Raw genomic sequence first — 23,537 nt, 5'->3', positions numbered from 1 at the left:
AATCAAGATCAAAACCTCATTTATTTATTTTCAACTAGTAAAAAAAATTCTTTCATCAAACAAAAATAAAATAGCAGAAAAATCTATTTTGGCTCAAAGTTGATCCATAAACAAGGAAAGGCGGCCTGTAACTGAAGCTTGAGGCCTCTTCCACTTGTCCAACTCATTAAACCATTTAACTTTCCTCCTCAGAGTGTTCACAAGCCAAACATTCAAGACTCCCAGAAACAAAAACTACATCAAGAGTCAAAATGAAGAAGATCCAGAATATGCTCAACAGTTCCCATTAGTCTTCAAATTGAGTGCCCTCACACACTTCAAATTGGATGCTCAAGTGTTTTACCTAAAAACCTGGGAGAGGCAGAGGCCTGGTTGAGTTTCCTCAATGAGTCAATCGGTTAATCCCCCAAAATCTTTTAATGGCTACACTGGCTAACATATACAATCAATGACTAAGTACACAGCTGCATGATGAAGAAACTACTTATCTAGGATATGAGAAAATGAAATACGATTCTGAAGTCCAAATAGTTGACTGCATTCCAAGCAAGAATTTTACGAGTGGGAATGAGATAACCATATAGTTGCAATGTTGCAAGCAACCAGAAGGGATCTAAGATCTAGTGAGCACGGGTCATCTTCACTTTTGGCATTGCCTTTTTCATCTGACGTGTTCTCTCTTTTGCTTCTCTTTTACGAAGTGCTTCTGCACTGAGTTTCGCCTCAGCCTCCTCGATCTTTTTCTTCTCCGCCTTCCTTTTCTGCAAAGCTTCCTGCCTAGCATTTAGATTCTCCTTGTATATCTCTTGGGCAACCTTTGACCTGGCTGCTTCTGTTTTAGAGCGGACCTGCAGTCACAAAAATTGAAGTAAAAAATCATGAAATGGACAAACAAATGATCAAACTAATAGCAGTCTGAATAGAATGTTAAACGAAAAACACACCTGTGAACTGACTTTGTAACGCCCAATCAAATCAATGTAGTATGGTACAAGAGCCACCAATCGGGTCATGTCAGCCATGTGCTTAGCATCTGGAAGAGCAAACTTGAAAAATAGCATTTTCCTGTTTGTGTCTGGGTATTGATCAGAAAAATGCATCAAGATGAACCCTTTTCCAAATTTCTCAAATGCTTTATCACCAAAGACCTGTGTATAAGATTAACGCATGTGAAAGTCCATACACTAAAGATAAACTAAAGTGAAGGTCAAGTCCATAAACTAATGATAAACCAAGTATTGTGTGCCAGCCAGAATGAAAATAGAGAGATACCACAGATAGAAACGTCCCTATTTTGGAAACAACCTAATTAGGTTAGATCTGGTAAGTAAAACCAAGGTTTAAAGTATCAATAAATATCTACCATATTTAGACTGATACGTATCTCTTTTGGCCTTTACCAACACAATATTGAATTAATGCATAAGAAATATTTATATACAGAAATATATCCAAAGTATCAAATCGATACAGAATGATTTATATGCCATTGACCTATTCACCCGAAGCATAGACTGCCACCATAAACTTAAGAGATCCCAACTTTTAAAGAAAATTTCTTCTTACTTCAATTTTTTATTTTTCTTTTTTTGTAAGTAGTGATCCCATCTTTAAAAAAAATCTAACTGGCAGTAATTTAAAAAAAAAAAAAAAAAAGTGTTAAAACACGTCAACATAGAGATCAAACATCAAAGCAATGGCTTGACCATGTTAAAAAACAAGGACTTCTTTTTTCTTTTGGCTTGAATCCTAGTTTTTCTTGCTTGCTTTTGCCAATTATCACATCTAAACTGGAAAACTGACCTAGATCTATACATTCATTCTTGAAAAATCCATGATGTGCAACTATTTTCGAATAGTTTATCAAAACAAAAAATAGTTAACTTATGGAAAAAATCAACTTGCCTGATTTAATTACACCTCTATAGGTGTAAGAAGGAAAAAAAAATTATATGAGATTTTTCTTGCATGGATCTATGATTCCCATTATTTTTGCAATTTTCTTGCATATTCACTAATTTCAAGATATTACAAATAAATATAAATACAATAAATTTTTCCCCTTTTTAGGTTGTCAAATGGTCAATATTTTCTAAATATGCATGCAATAGATAGTTTTTGTTCTTCAAGGATTGAATGTTCAGTTGTTCTCAATCTTTTGAACTTTATATATTTTTGGGAAATTTAAAATAAAAAAAAAAAACATAAGTATGGGTTTTTTAATCTTTTCTTCAAGTGATCTGAAATACTTAGGTAGATTTGGATATCTTGAATTGATGTGAACTATAATGTCTCATTGTGTTTGTTGCTAAGTAATTATAATTAATAGTTACACATTACTTCATTTTTATCCTAATATTTTACTAGTAGAGAAGTAGAATGGTCAATATCTATATTACTTAATGAGACTATCTGAATGACACCTCTATAGGTGTATTTAGAACCTGTAACCTTCTTTTGGTTGCCTCTTGTCTTATTGCGAAAAATTATTTAAGTCAAGGTAAAACAAGATATCCAAAATAATTTAAAAGTGTACTTACCATAATGTCATTGTCAAGGCCAGTCACGATCTCACACATTTTTCAAGTACATAAGTAAAAAAGGAAAAATTTTACTCTTACTAATAGAAGTATGTTAGATGAGGGTAAAAAACTAAGGTTACAAATTATTTGACACCTTAAGGATATGTTTGGATGCCAAAAAAGGAAAAGAAAATTCAGAAAATTTTGAGCAGAGACACATAAATCAATGATTGTGTCATTATGGTTTGTCTTATTATGTTTTTTGTACTGTTTTCTTTTCTTTTCCTTGACATCGAAACATGGCTTGACATCCAATCATAGCTTAACAGCTGTCAATAAGAAAAGTTGAATTGAGCAGTCATCTCAATAGAAAATCCATTACTTAATACTTAATACTTCATACTTCATACTTACTAGCATGTTTAATATGTTAAAAGTTACATATCACTTACTTGGTTTGGACACTTAAGGTTTTACTTCAGGCTAGTATCCTAATACAAAAATAGATTTTTCTTTTCAAATCTTCTTGCTTAATTGCTTCTTATCACTTAGTACTTATCGGTACGTTGCACTCACCAATAAATAGTTGTACAAAAAATATGACGCCAAGACTGATACAACCTGATCTTGGTTGGATATAATTTTTTATTGTTTATTTATTATGCGTTATGTTTAAAAACGGTTTTGCATGTACCATGAGCATATCCATGTGTATTCCTACCCAAAAAAACATAAAAAGAGCATATCCATGTGTATGAAAGCATATCTTAAGCACATCCAGCCTCTCTCGGCATGTCGGTGAGACATCTTTTAAATCAGGTTTCCAATGTACTGCCAATATTATTGCTTTAAACCTCGAGTATAACAACCATTATTCTGAAAACCTAAGAGAAATCAAGGTAAAAAGTTCTATTAGGCATTAACAGGACTATGAAATGAATCATTCAATCCAGACAACAAATTAGTTTGATAAACTAATAACAAACTAAATATTATTAATGCTACAATGTCCATCAAAACACATGAATAAAAGAACCCAGTTAATTGAGTGGCCCACCAGCCAAGCTTGGCTGTGTGGCTTTCTTTTCTGATATTTGGCAGCTTCACAGCTGCTCAAATTTTGTGGATGTGACCAACTAACTGTTTACTCATGTTGTAATTTCAGCTAAAAAAACGATTCATTACACACAAAAATGAAGCCCCAGAAAATGGTTAAAAATCAACCACCCATAAAGAAATGGTACAAATTGTTTTCTGCAGCCCAGTCCAAACATGGCATCTTTCAACAGGCGCACCTCATTCTGCCACCGATGTGGCAATTCCTAACTTGTGTATCTAGGTAATGGTGTGGAGAATGGACTCATCACATATCAAATTTCAGACCCAAAATTCAAATAATAAACCCTCCCATATACAAGCATACCAACTCATATATGTCAAGGAACCCACCCTCTTAGTCAAGGTTTTAATTATTGGCATCAGGTATCTTATCGAAAGGGTGATTTGAAGAGGCATATCATATCATATCGTATCCGAGATACACAAGATACACTAAGGATACGCATGGAAATGGTAAAGAAACTAATGGAAATGCAAAGGATACATTCAAAACAGAAAAATTAAAAATACAGAAAAAAAAAAATGAGATAATCATATTCCATAATGTATTTCATACATACATATAATTTTCAAACAACATTAGACCCATAATTTTTATTTCCAGAAAATAGGTTTTTCTGGAGATTTTAAGGTAAGTATCGACTGTATCTATCAGTATCGATTAGTATTGGGCCATATTATTTTGGACATAGTATTTGCCAAACCACTAAAATGAGAGTGTGAGAATGCAGATGAGTATATGGACACTAGCATGGAAAAAGGTGGAAGTGACTTCATATCTATGTGGGCCTGCACATGCAGAGGGGGTTGTTATGTGTTGATATACATCGTTTTAGCCCTTACTTAACAGCTCGAGCTTTTGGAATCAGTGTTTGTAACATGGTATCAGAACCAGGAGGTCGGGTGTTGGATTGCTGACACATGAGAGGGTTCGTGCTGTGTTGTTGTGCAGAGCCATTTGGGGGGGGGGTTGTTATGTATTGATATACATTGTTGTAACCCTTACTTAACAGCTCGATCTTTGGGGTAAGTTGTTGTAACAATCCAACACGATATAGGAAACTAAGTCAATGTAAAAATGCTTCTTAATTTTATTTAACTGAGTATCAATTTCTAGTAAATATGGTATTTCCCTTCTACTAGACTTCCTTCAAAATGTTAATTTGAAGCAAACTACATATCAAACTTGGAGATCATTCAACAGAACAGTAGATCACCAAATTGTGTTCGAAAATGCAAATTGTAAACCATTGTCAGTTAGGCTTGATCCACACTGGAGGCCACACTACCGGATGTTCCAGAATTTGCTTTAAATCATGGAGGAAAATTTAAAAGAAAAATGAGAGAGCGAAGGAAACATGTGCAACCCTGGCTAGACATTAGTTTAACAAGGCAGTCAATTAATAAACTGAGGCAGCATACAATGCAACATTTCGACCCAGAAGCTATAGTGCTGAGATTTATCACCTATGCGCTTCTAGCAATTCATATAGGAAATGATACAAGAAAGCAAAGCATACGGATAAAGATACAAAGGTAAGTGGCCAGATTTGAATTGACTAAGTTGATATTGGGTCTAAAGAAGTGACTGAGATCAGAATCACTACTTGAGTCAAATTATAAATATTATAACGATAAAAACACTTTTTAGAAGAAAGAACTAGCATGTCAAAACACAACCTTTATCTTTTAGTAACTTAACAGGGAGGGAACCCATCCCTATGGGTGCGGCTTGAAATAGCAATGAAACCATTTCCAGCACAGTTGTCAAGGCGACAACTTGGCGCCCCAGTGGGCTTCCCGGAGGCAAGGCGTGTTATCACCTAGTTGTTCAAGGCTATTTTATATACAAAATTTTGTTTTATTTTTTACTTTCTTTCCAAAAACTTTATTCGCTAGTGCACAGTTTTCATACACTAAACAACATGGAATCATATTGAATCAAGTTTTAGAGAAAAAAAAAAAGTGGAAGACACTGAGTTGCTAAGAACTTTTCATCCTTGGTTGGTGGCACAAGACACACTCCATGACCGACTGCAACCTTCCATAAATCCCCAGTAAGTATCTTCTTCACTCCCCCCACCCCCTTCCTCTGTGTGACCCAATTTCCAATGGGTTGTGCAAAGACGTTGGGTCTTCTTTCCGGGGGGGGTCTGTAGAGACGCTGAGTCTTCTTCCGTGTAACCCACTTTCCATGGGGTTGTGATGAGACGTCGGGGGGAGAAGGGATACTGGAGAAAAGGGGCACATAAAGCAAGGTTCACGCCTCATGAGCATTACAGGCCAGGCTGAGAAATAATTTTTATTTTTACCCTTTATGCAGGAGTAGATTACAAGTAACTAACTCCGTAGTTTATAACCCCAAACAATACAAATAGGAGCAAGAAACAAAAAAATAATATCATCAAATAAACCCCCAATGATACAATACCCATATAGGAGCAAAACCAGCCCAAAACCTAACCCGACCGGAAAGAGAAAGACCTTCTATAGAGCTGGAGAGAGAAAAGTACGGCCAAGTCTGTGGGAATCCAATTGAGCTGCACTTTTGGGTGTAGATAGTCCCTAGGGAGGGTACAAAAACCCCCAAATATAAAGCGCTTCTGACGGCTAGTTATGGATTTATGCACTTTCTTGATTTTCAGACCTATGAGAGAGAATGTGAAGAATTCTGCAGGAACAGCAACTTGTCTTGGAACAGCAACTTGTCTTCTTCAAATAACCTTCAAGGGAGGATTGATTGATCTTCTTAAAGTATAGAACCAATCCTCCAAAGGATCTGCAAATCAGATCTCAAACTTGGGCAGCAATGAGGGTCGATTGGCTTCAAAAACAAGAACTCTTTGGCTGGCTGATTCTGATTTTGTATGCTTTAATAGGTCCGAACTTCTAATAACAATAAACAGAAAATGAAAATAGAAAAAGAAGAATCGATGGAGGGTTGAGAAGGGTGAAAGAGAATAAAGGAATGAATATCTCACCACTCAGGTTTTGGGTATCACATCCCTCAAAGGTTTAGGCATCTCACCTCTCAATAACAGTTTTTTTAGCTAAAGAGTAATTCCTCAATAATTCATTCATTCAAATATCCAATTATAAGTACATAGGCTCCTCTATTTATAGAGGGCAGAATAACAATCAAACTACTACAAGGAGCTAATTTCCCAATAGAACTAGACTCCTACTACAACTAGGAGCTAGTTTCTCAATAGGACTAGACACTCCTACTACAACTAGGAATTCAAAATAGGACTAAGACTTGACTTTATGACTCCAACATGGAGTAAGACTAACTAGCTAATACTCCATATAGGACTTTACAACCGACCAATGGCCTAATGGGCCTTTATTGAATTAAATAGCAACTAACTAAACTAATGAATTAAATCCCATTTTTCTACCTTCTACTCATATTTTAGGCCCATTAAAGTGGCCCATTTCAAAGAAAACCCATGGGATCAAAGGCTCAACACATACATAACACAACTCAAGGCTTATTTGCAATAAAATAAGCCCAAGTGACTTATCTACATCAAACCCCCCCCTCTTATTTTATAGGGGTTCTAATGCTCTATAACAATCTTATGTGACTTCTTAATTTTGGTGCATCTTTAGTCCATGCTATCATTTTTTCCAACTCTACTTGCCCTCAACAAAACCTGGTGGCTCGCCCTAACTAACTATTGCATGACTTGACTTGTTGGATTCTTAAAAGCTAATGTGTGGCGTACTCTGGATGGAATGATTGCTAATATATGGATAAAAGGATTCACAATTGTCGTAGTTTTGCTATCCTTATTACATGCAGTAAATTATATACTAATTATTAGAAATAAAGATTAGTCTTGCTACACAACAACAACAACTGTCTTATCCCAACTAAACGGGATTGGCTACATGGATCCTTTTCCTTTAATCACCTATGTTCAAAGCCATACTTGTTACTAGTACTAAGCTACATATGTCTTTTCTCACCACTTCTCCTAGAGTCATTTTAGGCCTACCTCGGGCTCTTTTATTTCCTTCTATCTGATTCAAATACCCCTCCTTACTGGCACACTCAAAGGTGCCGGTATCATGTATCAGGGCTACTCCTAGTATCTCTAACTTGTTCATTCCTTATCTTTTTTAGTTTTACCACTCATCCATCTCAACATTCTCATTTCAACTACACTAAGTTTGTCTATATTTTGTTTCTTCATTGCCGAGCATTCAATTCCACACATCATTGCTGGCCGTATAACTATCCTATTATTATTTTCCTTTGAGTTTTAAAGGAATGTGTCGATCACACAACACTCCAGATGCACCTCCTCACTTCATCCACCCTACGTAACTCTTTAAGCAACATGACCCTCTATTTTTCCTTCCTTATTTATGATTGAACGTACCTAAGATTTTCATTTTGCGGTATCTCTCTATCCTCAATTTTCACCACCCGCTTTCAATCCTATTGTGAATGAAGTTACACACCATGAACTATGTTTTTGTTCTACTTATCTTAAAACCTTTTGATTCCAAATTTGATCTCCATAATTCCAATTTTGCATATATTTATGCTCTTGTTTCATCCACCAAAACAATATCATCAGCACAAAGCATACACCAATGAATTTGATCTTGAATATCTCTAATCAGCTCATCTATGATAAGCTCAAACACATATGGACTTAGAGATGATCCTTGATGTAATCCAATTGTTATTAAGAATTCACTACCCTCTCCCCCAGCCCCCCCCCCAACCAACCATTCTTACATTGGTTACGTCATTGTGCATATCTTTAACTATATCCACATATTTACTCGAATAACTTTTCTTATCTAACATTTTCCAGATCAACTCTCTAAGGACTCCATCATATGTTTTTCCTAAATTAATATACACCATATGGAGATCCTTTTTACATTCTGGTAGAGATTTGAGAACCAGAATCAAATAAGAGGAAAGAAGAGAAAGACAAAGGGATTGGGGAGTAAGGCTTGTGCAATTGATTGTTCGATAAATCACAATCTACCGCCAGCCACTCTACTTATATTAATTACGAAATAATTACATACTTTGAGTATGACTCTAAAGACATAATATTAGTAGGACTCTAAAGCCTAGGGAACTTACTTAGACTAGGAAACTAACTCTTCCTAACTCACTTAAACTAGGACTCATTCCACGATGGGGACACTCCCGCTATCGTGGACTCATCATATTCCAACAATTCTCTAAAAATTTCTAGTGGTCTCCTTAGCAAATAAATAGCTATTGTTGATCTTCCTGGCACAAAACCAAATTCAGTATCTAATATATTAGTTTCTTGTCTTAGGCCAGTTTCAATTAGTTTATCCCATAATTGGTCTTGCTATACTCGATATAATAGAAACAAATACATAAAAAAAAAAATACTAAGGGTGCCTTGATCCAGTCACTTGAAGTATAGGAGCACAATAAATTAAAGCTTACTTTCCTACCAGAATGGAGGATCCAACACCTTGTCTTCATCCATTTTTTCCCATACTGTTTCTTAAATATTCAACAGCAAATCATCAAAATACACAAGGCATGGTTTTTATCTGGGAGCTCTCTGAATCTTGGTAGGCCAACCTGACCTATGCAGACCCGTAGTTAAAAATGTAAACTTGTTAACAGAAGCCATTTCATCATTTGACCCCCACATAGGGCACAAGCCATAAGAACAAAAAACAAAAAAAACAAAAACAAAAATGTAGCCTCAATCTTGAGGAAAATATTTCAAATACTAGCTGTTTATCTGAGCATAGATCTAAAGGTAGAACAGATTGGTAGCAGCACCATGTTTCTGCCCTTTTCTCAATTATCTGCACAATTTTTTCAATCCCCTCAAAACAATAAAAACACGTAGAGAGAGAGAGAGAGAGAGATGATTTTTGTTTTACTCAACAATGAACCACGTACTGCTGTCAGAGCCACTTGTTTTGGTTTAGTTACTAAAAATATGTTACAATGTCAAGTTTAGCATAGAGGGAGCTGTAGGAAGCAGTGTTTACACTCATATAACTAATTTCTTTTAAAAAAATTAAAAACAAAAAGGTCTTGTTCAGCACCGAGGTAGTAATTGAAGGCAGTGTATTAATAGGTAGCAACGATAGGCGATAGAAGCATTAAAATGTTATGTTAAGCATAAGGATAGTGACAGGAACCAGCATTTGGTACATTCAGATTTCAGAATTCCTAGTTTCTCTAGGAATCTTAGTCTCACTGGGAATCCTATTCCTAGTCTAGTACGACGTTCTACCTAAGTAGAGTTCTGCTTTCAGTTTCTTTCCAATTTTGACTATGTTTACTTGTCCTATTTCAAGTTGGAATGGGTCTTTATGAATCCAGTCCTGTTTTAATTTGATTTTCTTTATCCTGTCAGAGTCCTAGTCATAGTTATCGAGGCATCATGGCACCTTGGCGTGTAGGCGGTTTTCCTAGGGTGTAGGCGAGTGTCGCCTAATTGCATTGCATGTCGTTATATTTTATAACTTATTTTTTATTTGATTAAGATATTATTCGCAAATAAGCAAATACCCCTATTTGAATCCAATAAAAATGTTTAAAAATCAAATTCTAAAAGGATAAAAAGTCAACCCCCTAGGTCCAAGAACAAAAACTGGACTTTTGGATGTAGAGGTGACTTTCAATTTTCAAATGCTGGGGTTTTTCTCAATTCTAAAAATTTTATAAATCCTGTTATGCTAAAACATTGTTAAGAATAAAAAATCCAGCAAAATAATATTTTATTTTGATGTCCATAAAACTATTTTCATTTAGATGAGTTTAACAGCATTCGCGCATTTTAATAAAAGTTTGGTCAGAACATAACTTTTTCATCACAACTCAAAGTTAAGTAATCTTAGATTTGTTGGAAAGCTGGTTTTGTGTTATACCTAATACAAAAAGTCTCATGTAAAAATAAAATCATTTGACTAGTTAAACTTATTATAGAACAAAAACATTTCTCTAAATGCTCATTTTATATGACTTAATGTGACTTCATGTTGATTTTTTTATGATACAAGGTATATATAGCATATAGTGTCAAAAAAGATAAATAAAAAACAACAATTGGTCACTTTAGGCACCTTGTTCGCCTTAAGGCGGGCAACTTGTCGCCTAAGAGCTTAGGTAGTCCTCCAACACCTTGGTTCACCTTGTCGTCATGACAACTATGGTCCTAATTGATTTAGCACCTCCAAACACAGCTGGTCAACTGAAAGGAGGTTTGAAGCCAATTTTGGAATTGTTCAAGTATTTTAACGTCAACCAAGTAGCTAGTTTGATTACTAGTAGGTTTATCTAGTCAAGTTAGGGGTCAAATTTTGAGAGTTATACAGGGTCACTTGACAACTATGGTCGAAACTCATGCATGTCATCTTAAGACGGATACATAATAAAAGATGAAATTTCACACTAGCTGTCAGATTAATTTCCAGCAAAGAAATGAAATTCCTACACTTCATTAGAATTGAAACTACATAGATATAGATGGGTGTTAGAACTTCGATTGGTCATTGGAGATGGACCTGAGATGTTAAACAAGGTAGTTCCATGATGCCAATTGCCTAGTTCTGATCTAAGTCATCCAACATAAAATTAAATAAATCCAAATCTATCAATATTGATTCTCAAGGATCCAAAATAGACTTAATTCCTTTGCAATTTCTCATCTTTATTCTCTCAATTTTATGCATCTCTGCATGTTCTTTTAGTCTTCTAGAACTCTAGATCTGTAACATATCCAGGGTGGAAACATGCATTCCTTCAGAGATTGGACCCTATCACAGGAATCATGCTCAGCCAGACGTAGGCGATCCAATACGTTTCCATATGTCCTCAATAGTATATCATATGGAAGGGTACAGCCAAGGATTAAAGTATCGGTATCGGTCGTCGTATCGGTTGGCCAAAATTAAGATACGTATCGGAGAGTATCGTATCGTATCGGAGATACACTAAGATACGCTAAAGATACACACATAAATGGATAGGAAACATTTTTTTAAACACTTTTGCATAAAGAGTTTGTTAAAAAAAGCTATTGATAACATATATATTATGCATAAACACTAAATTGAGGGTATCGTACTAAGAATTCAAGGTTTGTAGTTGTCCATAAATGTAAAATCCTTATTCCCAACTTTGATTTCCACTTTAGTTAGAGAGAAATATGGCTGACAGCAACTTTGGAACAAAAACCCTTTAAAAAATCGTGTTTTTCTGAAAAATTATCCATCTTGGCCATTATATGACCGATACATACCGATACTCACCGATACGTATTGATACTCACCGATACGTACCGATATATATCGATACTCACCGATACGTGCCAATATATACCGATACGTACCGATCGATACATACCGATACTCACCGATACGTACCAATACATACCGAAACGTACATTTTACCTCAATTTTATAATTTTCATAGTCGTATCGAGGTATATCGTATCGTATCGATGTGTATTGGTGGTATATTGATGCATATCGGCATGTATTGTAGGATATATATCGATACGAAAGGATTTTAAAAATTTCATGTATCGTATCGATGTGTATCGTATCGGTCGACTAAATTTAAGATACGTATCGGAGGGTATCGTATCGGTATCGGAGATACTTAAAACCATGGGTACAGCTACGTTAAACAACTCTTCACGCTGTCCAAGGACATTTTTCTAGATTTCACGCATGTAATGAGCAACCTTTTCTGTTTTTTAAATGCCCAGTCTAAACAACTTCCATTACACTGTTCACTAGCATTTTTCCACATCAAGGAGGCAATAGTAAACCACAGCTATTATTGTAAATATTTGAGAACCAGAATCAAAGAAGAAGAAAGGGGAGAGAGAGAGAGAGAGAGAGAGAGAGAGAGAGATTGGTGTAACTTGGAAGTCACAACCACACGGTTGTGACTTCCCCTTTCATTCAATATATAAACATGCTATTACTATGTCACAACACAAATAGGAAAGTAGAAGGCATAATCAATTAAGGAAACTAATTCTAACTTAGTTAACAAGTACCCTAAACCCAATAGGAAACTAACAAAGATATGCTTACACCAAATATAATCCCACAGCATGGAGGTCTATGGTCATCCATAGCCCTCCAACCAACACATGCACTCATGTACTCTAACACTCCCCCTCAAGCTGAAGTATACATATAGCAAAAGAAAGCTCCAATTTGGGCCAACAAGAACTTCAACGTGCACAGAGATAACTCCATTCAACCATCATAAGGCCATCAACACCAAACGCAACAAAAGTCCTTAAAAAGAAAAAAATGTACTCCAGTAACAACAAAATCCCTTCCCAAAGAAGGCATTCCAACAACAATAAAATTGTAGCTCCCAATAGCTACAACAAAATCACTCACGAGCGTCAAACAGAGATCACCCCAAACAGACGTCTCACAGAAAATTTCATAGATAATAGGCAACAGATCGTTGAAGACCAAACAACATTAAGTTGTTGAATATACCACACAACATCAGGTCGTTGAATAACCATCTTCAAAGATTAAATATATGCTAAGGACAGACACAAGCAGATACATCTTCAACGAAATAATCTTGAGCAAACAATAAATCAAATCGAGCAAATGATAATTTGAATCTCCCCCTCGCGTGTAGCAGTATACAAGGATAAATAATTTCCAACAACCAACATCACAAAGAATCCCACAACCAATAACACCACAATTAAATAATTTCAATCTCACTCGTACAGCAGCAAATCTAAACAAATAACTCCAATCATTTCCCCAAAAAAGTGAAAATTCCGAATTCACACAACCTTGGGCCCACCAAAGCAATACTATGACACATATATATGCCTAATGGCAATTCTGTAATTATCTCAGGCAAATCTGAAATTCTGGGTTTAAACCCATAACTGACCATAATTATGGACTATCCAAATATGGGATAATATCAATAATAAAGGCAGTTATGTAGATAAACAGAAGTTTCTAACAAGGAGTGGCAATGTTGCAAATAAGGGGAATGGCACTCTTTTAATAAACTAGAATTTTCTAAGGTTTAAATGGGTCCATCAAGAAGGGAGGACACAAAGAGAATTTGATTTATTATTCAAGGTTGAACATAACCCACAATTGAGGCCTGGGGTTGCCTTCAACCTCCAATCATAACCAAAAGGAGGAAGAAGCAGAACATGAAGGAGAGAACTCCTTCGATTTCTATCGGTTGGGTCTGAAACTCCAGGCGTAGAGATCCTACCATCAAACCTTTCAAAAGCATCAAGGATCTCGTCAAAAGAACCCTCTACAAGAAAGATCGAAGGACCTAAACCTGTACTTGGCAGTATACAGAGTAGCAAAACTTGGTCCTTGAACCTCTTGCACACAAAAGCAAATTTATCAAGTGCCAACTGTACCTGTTCTTCGAAGCAAGAATTGATGAATTTCGTTGTGGAAACAACAAGCTCATTAGCTTGTTCTTTCTAGATTGGAGCAAGAGTATATGCTTCCCCATCTCTGGAACAAGCATTACGAATAGCGCACACTGAAGAGCAAATAGCAGCCGATCGAGAAGCCCAAATTGGAACTCTAGGCAGTTCGATTTACCTAGGGCCTTGGAAACCGACTCAATACCAGCAGGAAATCAAGCAGAGGGTAGAGGTTGAAACCACAATCTACAATCTACAATCTTCTATCAACCTTCAATTTGATAGCAGCAACCAGAAAGTAAGGAGAACAGCAGTAGCCGTAGCACTGATATAAGTTTTTTTTTTTTTTTTCATGGCTCTGATACCATGTAAAGATTTAAGAACCGGGATCAAAGAAGAAGAAAGAAGAGAGAAACAAAGAGATCGGTGTAACTTTGGAGTCACAACCGTGTGATTGGGACTACCCCCCCCCCCCCCCCCCCTTTCATTCAATATATAAACTAGCTATTACAATGTCTAATACAAATAGGAAAGTAGAAGGTATAATCAAAGAAGGAAACTAATTCTAACTTATCAAACAACTACCCTAAACCTAATAGGAAACTAACAAAGATATGCTTGTACCAAATATAATCCGATAGTATGGAGGTCTGTGGTCACCCATAGCCCTCCAACTGACACACTCACTCATACACTCTAACAGTTATAAACATTTTCAACAATGTGTGTAAATTAAGCAACCTCCATAATTAGTTGCAGTCCACCCTTGCAGACAAAAGGCATAGATAGCAGATACCCACGGCCCACTAGTGTCAACCCCAACCCCTTCATTCATGGTATATGAAATTTCATTCCTATGCTTAACGTGGTCCTCAATTAATTTGGTGACTCTTTTTCTTTTTTTAGTGGTGCTCGTGACTTCGCAAATCTCTAGAACAGTCAAAAACCTAACAAACAGATAAAAACAAAAGACAAGGGAGTCTAGAGAGGAAATAAAGCTACAATTCATCACAGAAGAATTCATCTAGAATGGTATTGGACAACTCTAAGCTACTTAAGGGATTGGAGTTCAGAGCCCCCACAAAGCTCATATGTGAATACAGGAAAGTACCGGGACCACGCACATCCAGAAAAATTAAGGAGGTAATGGAGAATTAAGGTGCAGAGAGGAATATGCACAAAGCAGGTAACCTTTTCGGTTTATGATTTCATGGATTATCATAAAGGTTATTCATGACCATAGAAAATTGAAAGTAACAATTTAATCAAGGGACAGAAGCAGACTCCCATCTTCAATTTATAAGTTCATTCATATTCATTCATTTTCATACTGGAATGTCCAAATAAATCATAAAACTGGGAAAGAACAAAGAAATGGGAATAAAAAATTGTATCGAATCAAATCTAACCTGATCAAGAACGGTCTCGGTGATCAAATCTCCACCAACCTCCCTGGACTCGGAGATAACAGCCAAATCCTCGACAATCCATTTCCGATTACTCGGTGGAGAAACCAAACTCGCATACCTCTGAAGATCCCTCACCTCCTTCTGAATCACTTTAGCAGCCTTCTTCTTCGCAAGCGCAAAAACCACTTGATCCATGGCATCGTCATTCAAATAAACTTCAAAACTAATCTCATCCTTACTCGGCACAATCAAATTATAAATCCTCGAAATCAAGTCATGGCGACTCTGAAGCTCCATGGTGGCCAACATACCATGACAGTACCTCCTCCCGCTGGCATAAAACTTAAACACATTCGGCCCTTCTTTCAACAGTAATGGAGTATCCGTACCATCACCAGTACCCAACAAACTGAAATTCTTATCAAAAATCGAATCCTTGGTGGCAAACTTGGACGCCCAAGCCAAAGCGATGTTCTCATTCTCTCGCTTACCGGTAAAATAATTTATCACAAAACAGGTCAAGAAACTGATGCAGACGATCTCGATAGTGTAAGACCGAATCTTTGGCGGCGAAATTTCGGGTTTGGGATCCTCGGCCGGGGAAGATGGGGTGGTGGTTTCTTGCGGCGTTTGCGAGGATTCGGTGATGGGAATTCCTTCGAATTCATCTTCGTCCCAGTAGTCGAAGCCTTTAGGTGAGGGATCGGAGGAGGCGGGTGAGGGCGGTGACGTAGCGGACTGTGGTGGGCCGTGATGAGTCTCGAAGTCGGATTTGGTGACGGGAGGAGGAGGGACCGGTGAAAGGAAGGGTAGATCGGAAATTTGTTGGGAATCGGAGATCTCTTCTTCTTCACCTTCGTCGCCGAAGCCTTCGAAGTCAGCTGCAGTGGCGAGGGCCGAGCAGCGGTTGAGTTCTTGGCCAACGAGGGAGAGGACGGAAAGGAGGGCGAGAAAGTACCAGAGGGTCTCTCCTCGTGGTGTTAGGAGGGCGGTTATAGGTCTGAACCAGGAACGAGAGGTTGGCTTCGCCATGGCTCTCGATGGGTGGAGAGAGAGAGAGAGAGAGAGAGGGAGAGGAGGGACAAAGAAGAAGAAAAGCACGGTGCAGAGAGAGGAAATTTATAATTACCAACGGAAATAGATTCCAACGAAATGGAGACTGTTTGGATTCAGAAATAATTATGTTCTAGAAAGAGAAATAGATTCTAACGAAATGGAGACTATTCAGATTCAAAATGACGCATGGAGCATATGGTTAATAGTCATACGCTCAAAAAACTATATTGGGCCAAAAAAAAATATGTCGTTGGCCAAAAACCTGCCATGAAGCAAGTCAAATAGGAGTCCACATCCTCTGTAGTGAGTATTGAACAATTAGAGTATTTGAGCACACGTCTCATGGAGCTCTCAATCACTTGATACTCATTGCACTGGTGCAACAATTGTAGATGATTTTCACATATCAAATAGGATCTAATGTGGACAATCCTAAAGTTTTATACTCATTTGTGAAGTTTCAATCCAATCAAAGTTGACAAAATAAAGTTCTAAATATTAAATCCATTTGCGAACTGTATATATAGGTAAGAGAACATTACCTCCTGGTAAATGTACACACAAGTGAGCGTAGCCAATGGGATGTGTGCACGAACATCTCGAGTGCATGGCAACATAGTCTTTTCACATCCCTTATGTCTAGGCATAGATAAACGCCATGAAATAGTGTTCTTTCTTCCTATATTATATATAAATTGAAGTTAAAATCATTATTGTCAGGCATAATGGGTTAATATAGTTTTTCTAATTAACTAAAACCTACCCTGCTTTAAAGGGGTCACATGAACCATGCATTATATCTATGGCACAAGTGGCACATCAATTGTGAGTAGGAGTTTGTGAATAAGCAAAAACAATGTTTCATGTTTTGCATGTTAAGTTTCAACTCAAACAAAGTTGGACAAGTGTTAAAAAAAAATAATAATAAAGCATTGCAAATTCAAGACTAAAAAAATAACTTGCCTATAATTAGATTACCAATAGGATGCATGTCATTAAATGAGAAGTTATATCATTTAATTTGAGTCTAAAGACATATTTGATCAATCTAAACAATGTTTTTATGGGAAAAAAGATATAAGATCTCCGTCAGACTACATGTCTCTTGTGATTAAACACGAAGTGTGCAAAATGATCGCACCACCCCGCACTTGTGAAATGGCACTCTCATTAGCCTTCACTTTTATGCAAGGGCCATGAAGCCTACCAACAATCTTTCACTCATATATTTATATATTTGATGTTTGAAATAACATTACCCTTCCACAAGAGACAACTAAGTATGCAGTCCACAAATTCCTTGATGGAAAGATCATCCGCGAGAATAAGAACGGGACTTGGATATTTTGTTTCTAGGGTCATCCTTTTTGGCATGATATTTTTCTAAACTAGGGGTATAAAAATGCTATCAGACCGGTTTAAACCGACCAAACTTAATTGAACCAATTTCAATCCAACCGATTTATACATAAAATGGAGGTGGAATCGAACAAAATCGAATCAAAGCAACTATTTGATAAATAATTGGATCTAATTTCAAAATTAAGACGGTTTAGTAAGCGTCTTAAACCAATAATAAACCATAATCGAACCTTTTAACACTCTTAATTCCAAAGGCCTTCGACAAGTCACGTGGTCTTCCGCACGTGCCAATTTCCAATAGACGTCCTCAAATGCTGAGCACTCTTCTCAGTCTCTCCGGAGTCTTCGAACGTTCGAGCGAAAGCTCACTTTGAATCTGTGAAAACTCCATTTCCTTTCCCTTCTGAAAAAGTTATCCAACTCGAATGCTTTGCAACAACAAATCCTTCGAAATAATTCTTCTTTAACTGTTCCTCTATCCATCTTGATTTCCGCCATGGAAGACATTAAATCTGCAATGAACGAACATCTAGATCAGATGCAAGCACTCCTCGAGAAATTCAGTGCCGAACTCAAAACTGGGTTTCAGCCTGCTTATGAGAATTTCATGGGTTTCTTCCATGCCATCGATTGGAAGGTATAGTTGTTTCCCTTTCCAAATTCTTTAACTTTTTGGGTTGTTTCCGTCTGATCTGAATTTTTGCCTTTGGATATTGCTGTTAGAGAGCGATGCTTGAAAACGGTAGAGCTCTTTATAGCGAGATCTATGGACTATGCTTATTTGGTGGGTATGATACATATATGAGTGGAAGACGTTAATTGACAATATCTAGCTTCTTGCCGATGTTCATCTTACTCCTAGATAATTTGTGGCACAGTATTTGGTCAGATGTTGTATCAGTTACCATGTTAGTGAAGTTCTTACTTTAGTTTTTTTCATTGATTTATTTATCATTCTGTTCCTAGTATTTGATGCATAATTCTAAGTTGCCCGTGGCTATACGATAGAGTTGTGCAGTATGAGATCCATTTGAGGAAGAAACATTATGGCTTGTTTCCTGTTCATTAGATATAAGAATCGCAGCAGAATTGGTGCAATTTCTGCTGTAGTGTTCTAAAGTTGCATTTTTAGTTTAACTGATGCTGCTTTCATACTATTTGAATGTTGACATTCAGGAGAGGGTCCTCTATAGAGACTAAAGTTGCATTCTTTGTGCGAAAGTACCTATCAATAAGATCTTGACAGGTGATCACTCTATTAATAAGAGGTTGATACCCTGAATTTGTGCACCAATCCCTTTAGATGAAGTATTGCTGTGTTCTTGTCACTCATTTCTCATTTCCATGGAAACTTTGGTGCTGGCTGTAATCCTTCTCACTGTTTATTGGGTACCTCCTGGGCTGGAAGCTAGTGTGGCTGTCTCTCATTCAAAGGTGTTGTATTCATTAGAGGTTGAATGGTATCAACGTGGTTATTTCAGCTTTTAGATTGCTGTATTTGGAATTGAGGGACCTTTAGTTTTATTCTTTTTCTCTTTTCTGTGACCTTAAGGCATGGTCTTCTGAGGTGGTTGTTAATAGCATATGGGGAAGTTAATTTTCCCAGTGCTTTAAACATAGAAGGACAAGTTGCACTATTTCAACATGTTGGTCACATGTTTGAAACTTGGAAACAGCCTCTTCATTCGTGCGGATCCTCAGACTAACTGCATTTCCATATAAGATTAGATCTATGCTCTTTTTTAAGGATCACTTTACAGCCTATGATAACTGGTTATCCGATATGCGGCCATACTACCAGTATGGGCCATCAGTCCAACTCTGTGGTCTATAGGTACCTACTATGGCTCTAAAAATGTCAAATGCTATTATTTTATGCATATGCTAGATACTTTGTTCACCCCCCCCCCTCCCAAAAAAAAAATTAGAAACAACACGTAATAGTTTGATAGTGGATTATAAGTAGCATATACATTACCAGTTTAGTATTATCCTTATTTTTCACCTTACAACTTTTTTCAGTTTCATCTTGATGCATGGAACAATGAAATTAATTCAAAACATAACAAATGCCATAACTTATGCTATTAGTGCATTGGAAAAGACACTAATATATGTATCAGTCCTTTAGATTTCACCAGGGGGGAAGGCCTGAATATGATTTGTTTATCTGCATTTGTGCCCTTGATTTTTGAGAATGGGAAATGTCATCACTGTTCCCCACATCTGTCTGTATCATATTCTGTATATAGGCATCATAGCTTTGTTTGTTCTTGATATGAATTTAAGAGCTGCATTCCATGCCCATTTTGAAAGGTTGGTTTCTTTCCAGCATTTCCCTCTCTCTTTTTTCTTTTTGAGGGTGGGGGGTCCCTATTATATAGGATTCCGATTATAGCATGGCTAAACAGAAAAAGTAAAGAGGAAATAAAAAATAAAAATGTATAAAATGAAGAACAAACTTGGCTTGGAATATACATGTACATTAAGTGGGAATTGTCCTTTCTTTCCTTAGAGTAATACAAATGACTTATTGATGCGTGAGTGTAAGCTAATAAATGACGAGCCTCTTTCTTTCCCCCTGCTCCTTCCTATCTAGCTTTGGGCTGCATTGGGGTTGAGCTTGCCTACAATGGTTGATAACTTTGGCTTCCATTAGCCCATTCACTGCAGAGGCCAGCTTTGCAATACTTCTCTTTCTCCCTGTTTGGATGTAGATGCTCCTACTAGTAAGAATATCTTAACAAGATACATATGGTATTTGATTTATTTTTTCAAGTCTATCAAAAAAAGGTCAATTTCAAGAAGGTGGCTCCTTATTCTGCAGAAGAAATTCTTATGATGGTTTGTTTTAGACGAGGAAGATGAAGGATCTAGCAGAAAAATGAGTTAGTTATTCCCACCAACCACCCCCCCCCCCCCCAAAAGAAAATTAAAAAAGAAAGATCAATCAGAGTGAAAAGGAGGGAAACTGAAGATGGAAAGTGTGTTTCAGAGCTGTATATAGATCATTTAAGTAATTTCTGAAAATCCAATAATAGCTTGGACTCAGCTATCCACCCCCTCACCCCACCCTCCCAAAAGAAAGAAGGCTAATAGCTTAAACTCAGGAACCTGTTTCTTGCAGTTTACGCTTTACATATACAATATATGGCTTAACCCTAAAGGGGTCGCAGAGTTGGCAAGGGACCTTCACCTCAGGAAGCGTGTGGCCATGAGTTTGACTCCTCTTACCTCCTTGGGGCCACTCACATAGGGGTGTTTAGTACTCTTCACTACTTTCAGTGAAAGTTAAATGGTCCTGATTCAACCTTGGTATGACCCTCTCCATGCAGTTGTGGGGTTAGTGTGGACCCATTGGGACTAGTCAAGTTGAAGGCTTGGATACCCATCGTTAGCCTCCGAAAAATAACATTGTATGGGTTGGTCAAAGAGGAGAAATGTGGGAGAAGGTCATTGAAGCCGACCTAAGAAGAGAAACTACTATTTTGGAGAACCAATTTAGTTTTATGCTACGTAGATCCACAACAGAAGCTAACTTAGGAGGCTCATGGAAAGTTTTAGAGCCTGCAAGAAAGATCTCCATATGGTCTTTATTGACCTAGAAAAGCCTATGCCAGAGTCCCTAAAGAGCTAATTTGGCATGTACTAGATAAGAGAAGGATATCAAGTAAGTATGTTGATATGGTTAAAGATATATGTATGAGGACATGGTGACTAGCGTGAGAACCATGGGAGGGAAACATAGTGAATTCCCAATTACAATTGGACTACATTAAAGATCTATTTCAAGCCCTTATTTGTTTGCGCTTATCATGGATGATTTAACCAGGAACAGTCAAGATGAAATACCGTGATTTTTGGTCTTTTGTTGACGATATTGTTTTGATGGAAGAGAAAAAAACTGGGATTAACGCTAAGTAGGAACTATGGAGATCGACCTAGGAATCAAGAGATTTTAAACTAAGTAGAACAAGGATGGAGTGTATGATGTGTAACTTTAGTCACACTGCGATGGATAATGAAATGGTGATGATTGAGGAGAGAGAGGTTCCACAAAGTGATCATTTCAAGTATCTGGGGTCAATCATGAATAAAGAAGATGATATAGGGGATGATGTTTCGCAGAGGATTAAAGCGGAACGAATGAAGTGGAGAGATGTGTCCGGGGTGTTGTGCGACAGACGTATTCCTTTAAAGCTTAAAGAAAAGTTCTACATGACAGTCATTAGTCCGGCTATGTTGTACGGGCAAAATGTTGGAAGTTAAAAATTGTCATATCGATAAGCTATGTAGCATAGATGAGGATGTTGAGATTGAAGTAGCCAAAAGAGCTAGGGGCAGGCCAAAAATGACCATAGGGGAAGTAGTTAGGAAAGACATGCATATTTCAACATGGTCTTCTGAGGTGGTTGTTAATAGCATATGGGGAAGTTAATTTTCCCAGTGCTTTAAACATAGAAGGACAAGTTGCACTATTTCAACATGTTGGTCACATGTTTGAAACTTGGAAACAGCCTCTTCATTCGTGCGGATCCTCAGACTAACTGCATTTCCATATAAGATTAGATCTATGCTCTTTTTTAAGGATCACTTTACAGCCTATGATAACTGGTTATCCGATATGCGGCCATACTACCAGTATGGGCCATCAGTCCAACTCTGTGGTCTATAGGTACCTACTATGGCTCTAAAAATGTCAAATGCTATTATTTTATGCATATGCTAGATACTTTGTTCACCCCCCCCCTCCCAAAAAAAAAATTAGAAACAACACGTAATAGTTTGATAGTGGATTATAAGTAGCATATACATTACCAGTTTAGTATTATCCTTATTTTTCACCTTACAACTTTTTTCAGTTTCATCTTGATGCATGGAACAATGAAATTAATTCAAAACATAACAAATGCCATAACTTATGCTATTAGTGCATTGGAAAAGACACTAATATATGTATCAGTCCTTTAGATTTCACCAGGGGGGAAGGCCTGAATATGATTTGTTTATCTGCATTTGTGCCCTTGATTTTTGAGAATGGGAAATGTCATCACTGTTCCCCACATCTGTCTGTATCATATTCTGTATATAGGCATCATAGCTTTGTTTGTTCTTGATATGAATTTAAGAGCTGCATTCCATGCCCATTTTGAAAGGTTGGTTTCTTTCCAGCATTTCCCTCTCTCTTTTTTCTTTTTGAGGGTGGGGGGTCCCTATTATATAGGATTCCGATTATAACATGGCTAAACAGAAAAAGTAAAGAGGAAATAAAAAATAAAAATGTATAAAATGAAGAACAAACTTGGCTTGGAATATACATGTACATTAAGTGGGAATTGTCCTTTCTTTCCTTAGAGTAATACAAATGACTTATTGATGCATGAGTGTAAGCTAATAAATGACGAGCCTCTTTCTTTCCCCCTGCTCCTTCCTATCTAGCTTTGGGCTGCATTGGGGTTGAGCTTGCCTACAATGGTTGATAACTTTGGCTTCCATTAGCCCATTCACTGCAGAGGCCAGCTTTGCAATACTTCTCTTTCTCCCTGTTTGGATGTAGATGCTCCTACTAGTAAGAATATCTTAACAAGATACATATGGTATTTGATTTATTTTTTCAAGTCTATCAAAAAAAAAAAAAA

General features: G+C 37.0%; 2 protein-coding genes and 1 long non-coding RNA gene across 3 annotated transcripts in view; 2 read left to right on the top strand and 1 right to left on the bottom strand.

The window, feature by feature from the left end:
• Nucleotides 1–99: 99 nt before the first annotated feature.
• On the bottom strand, nt 100–16,579 carry LOC122085627 (uncharacterized protein At5g49945-like). The gene is made up of 3 exons (XM_042654123.1): nt 15,481–16,579; nt 945–1,148; nt 100–848 (listed from the first exon to the last, which is right to left on the bottom strand). The coding sequence occupies exons 1-3, from the start codon at nt 16,510–16,512 to the stop codon at nt 621–623; spliced, it is 1,464 nt and encodes a 487-aa protein (XP_042510057.1). The 5' UTR covers nt 16,513–16,579; the 3' UTR covers nt 100–620.
• Nucleotides 16,580–18,233: 1,654 nt separating this feature from the next.
• The window catches only part of LOC122085614 (transmembrane protein 18), a 9,318-nt gene continuing 4,014 nt past the window's right edge, over nt 18,234–23,537 (top strand). The window contains exon 1 of the mRNA XM_042654103.1: nt 18,234–18,535. Within this exon, the coding sequence (XP_042510037.1) occupies nt 18,395–18,535 (141 nt within the window). The 5' untranslated portion in view covers nt 18,234–18,394. The remainder of the gene's footprint in view (nt 18,536–23,537) is intronic.
• On the top strand, nt 18,543–23,521 carry LOC122085621. The gene is made up of 2 exons (XR_006142171.1): nt 18,543–19,465; nt 22,307–23,521. It is a non-coding gene; the product is annotated as an uncharacterized LOC122085621 (long non-coding RNA).

This window comes from Macadamia integrifolia, chromosome 1, assembly GCF_013358625.1.
Source record: "Macadamia integrifolia cultivar HAES 741 chromosome 1, SCU_Mint_v3, whole genome shotgun sequence".
Taxonomy (NCBI): Eukaryota; Viridiplantae; Streptophyta; class Magnoliopsida; order Proteales; family Proteaceae; genus Macadamia; species Macadamia integrifolia.
Note: the sequence above shows the minus strand (reverse complement) of the source record. Positions and strands in the feature narration are given on the sequence as shown.

What these genes read in the sequence shown, in the direction of transcription:
- LOC122085627 (XM_042654123.1), bottom strand. Translation starts at nt 16,512, where the DNA reads ATGGCGAAGCCAACCTCTCGTTCCTGGTTCAGACCTATAACCGCCCTC. An exon ending in CCGAGACCGTTCTTGATCAG is followed by an intron (nt 1,149 to 15,480) that starts GTTAGATTTGAT and finishes TCTTATACACAG; the next exon opens with GTCTTTGGTGATAAAGCATT. An exon ending in GTTACAAAGTCAGTTCACAG is followed by an intron (nt 849 to 944) that starts GTGTGTTTTTCG and finishes TTGTGACTGCAG; the next exon opens with GTCCGCTCTAAAACAGAAGC.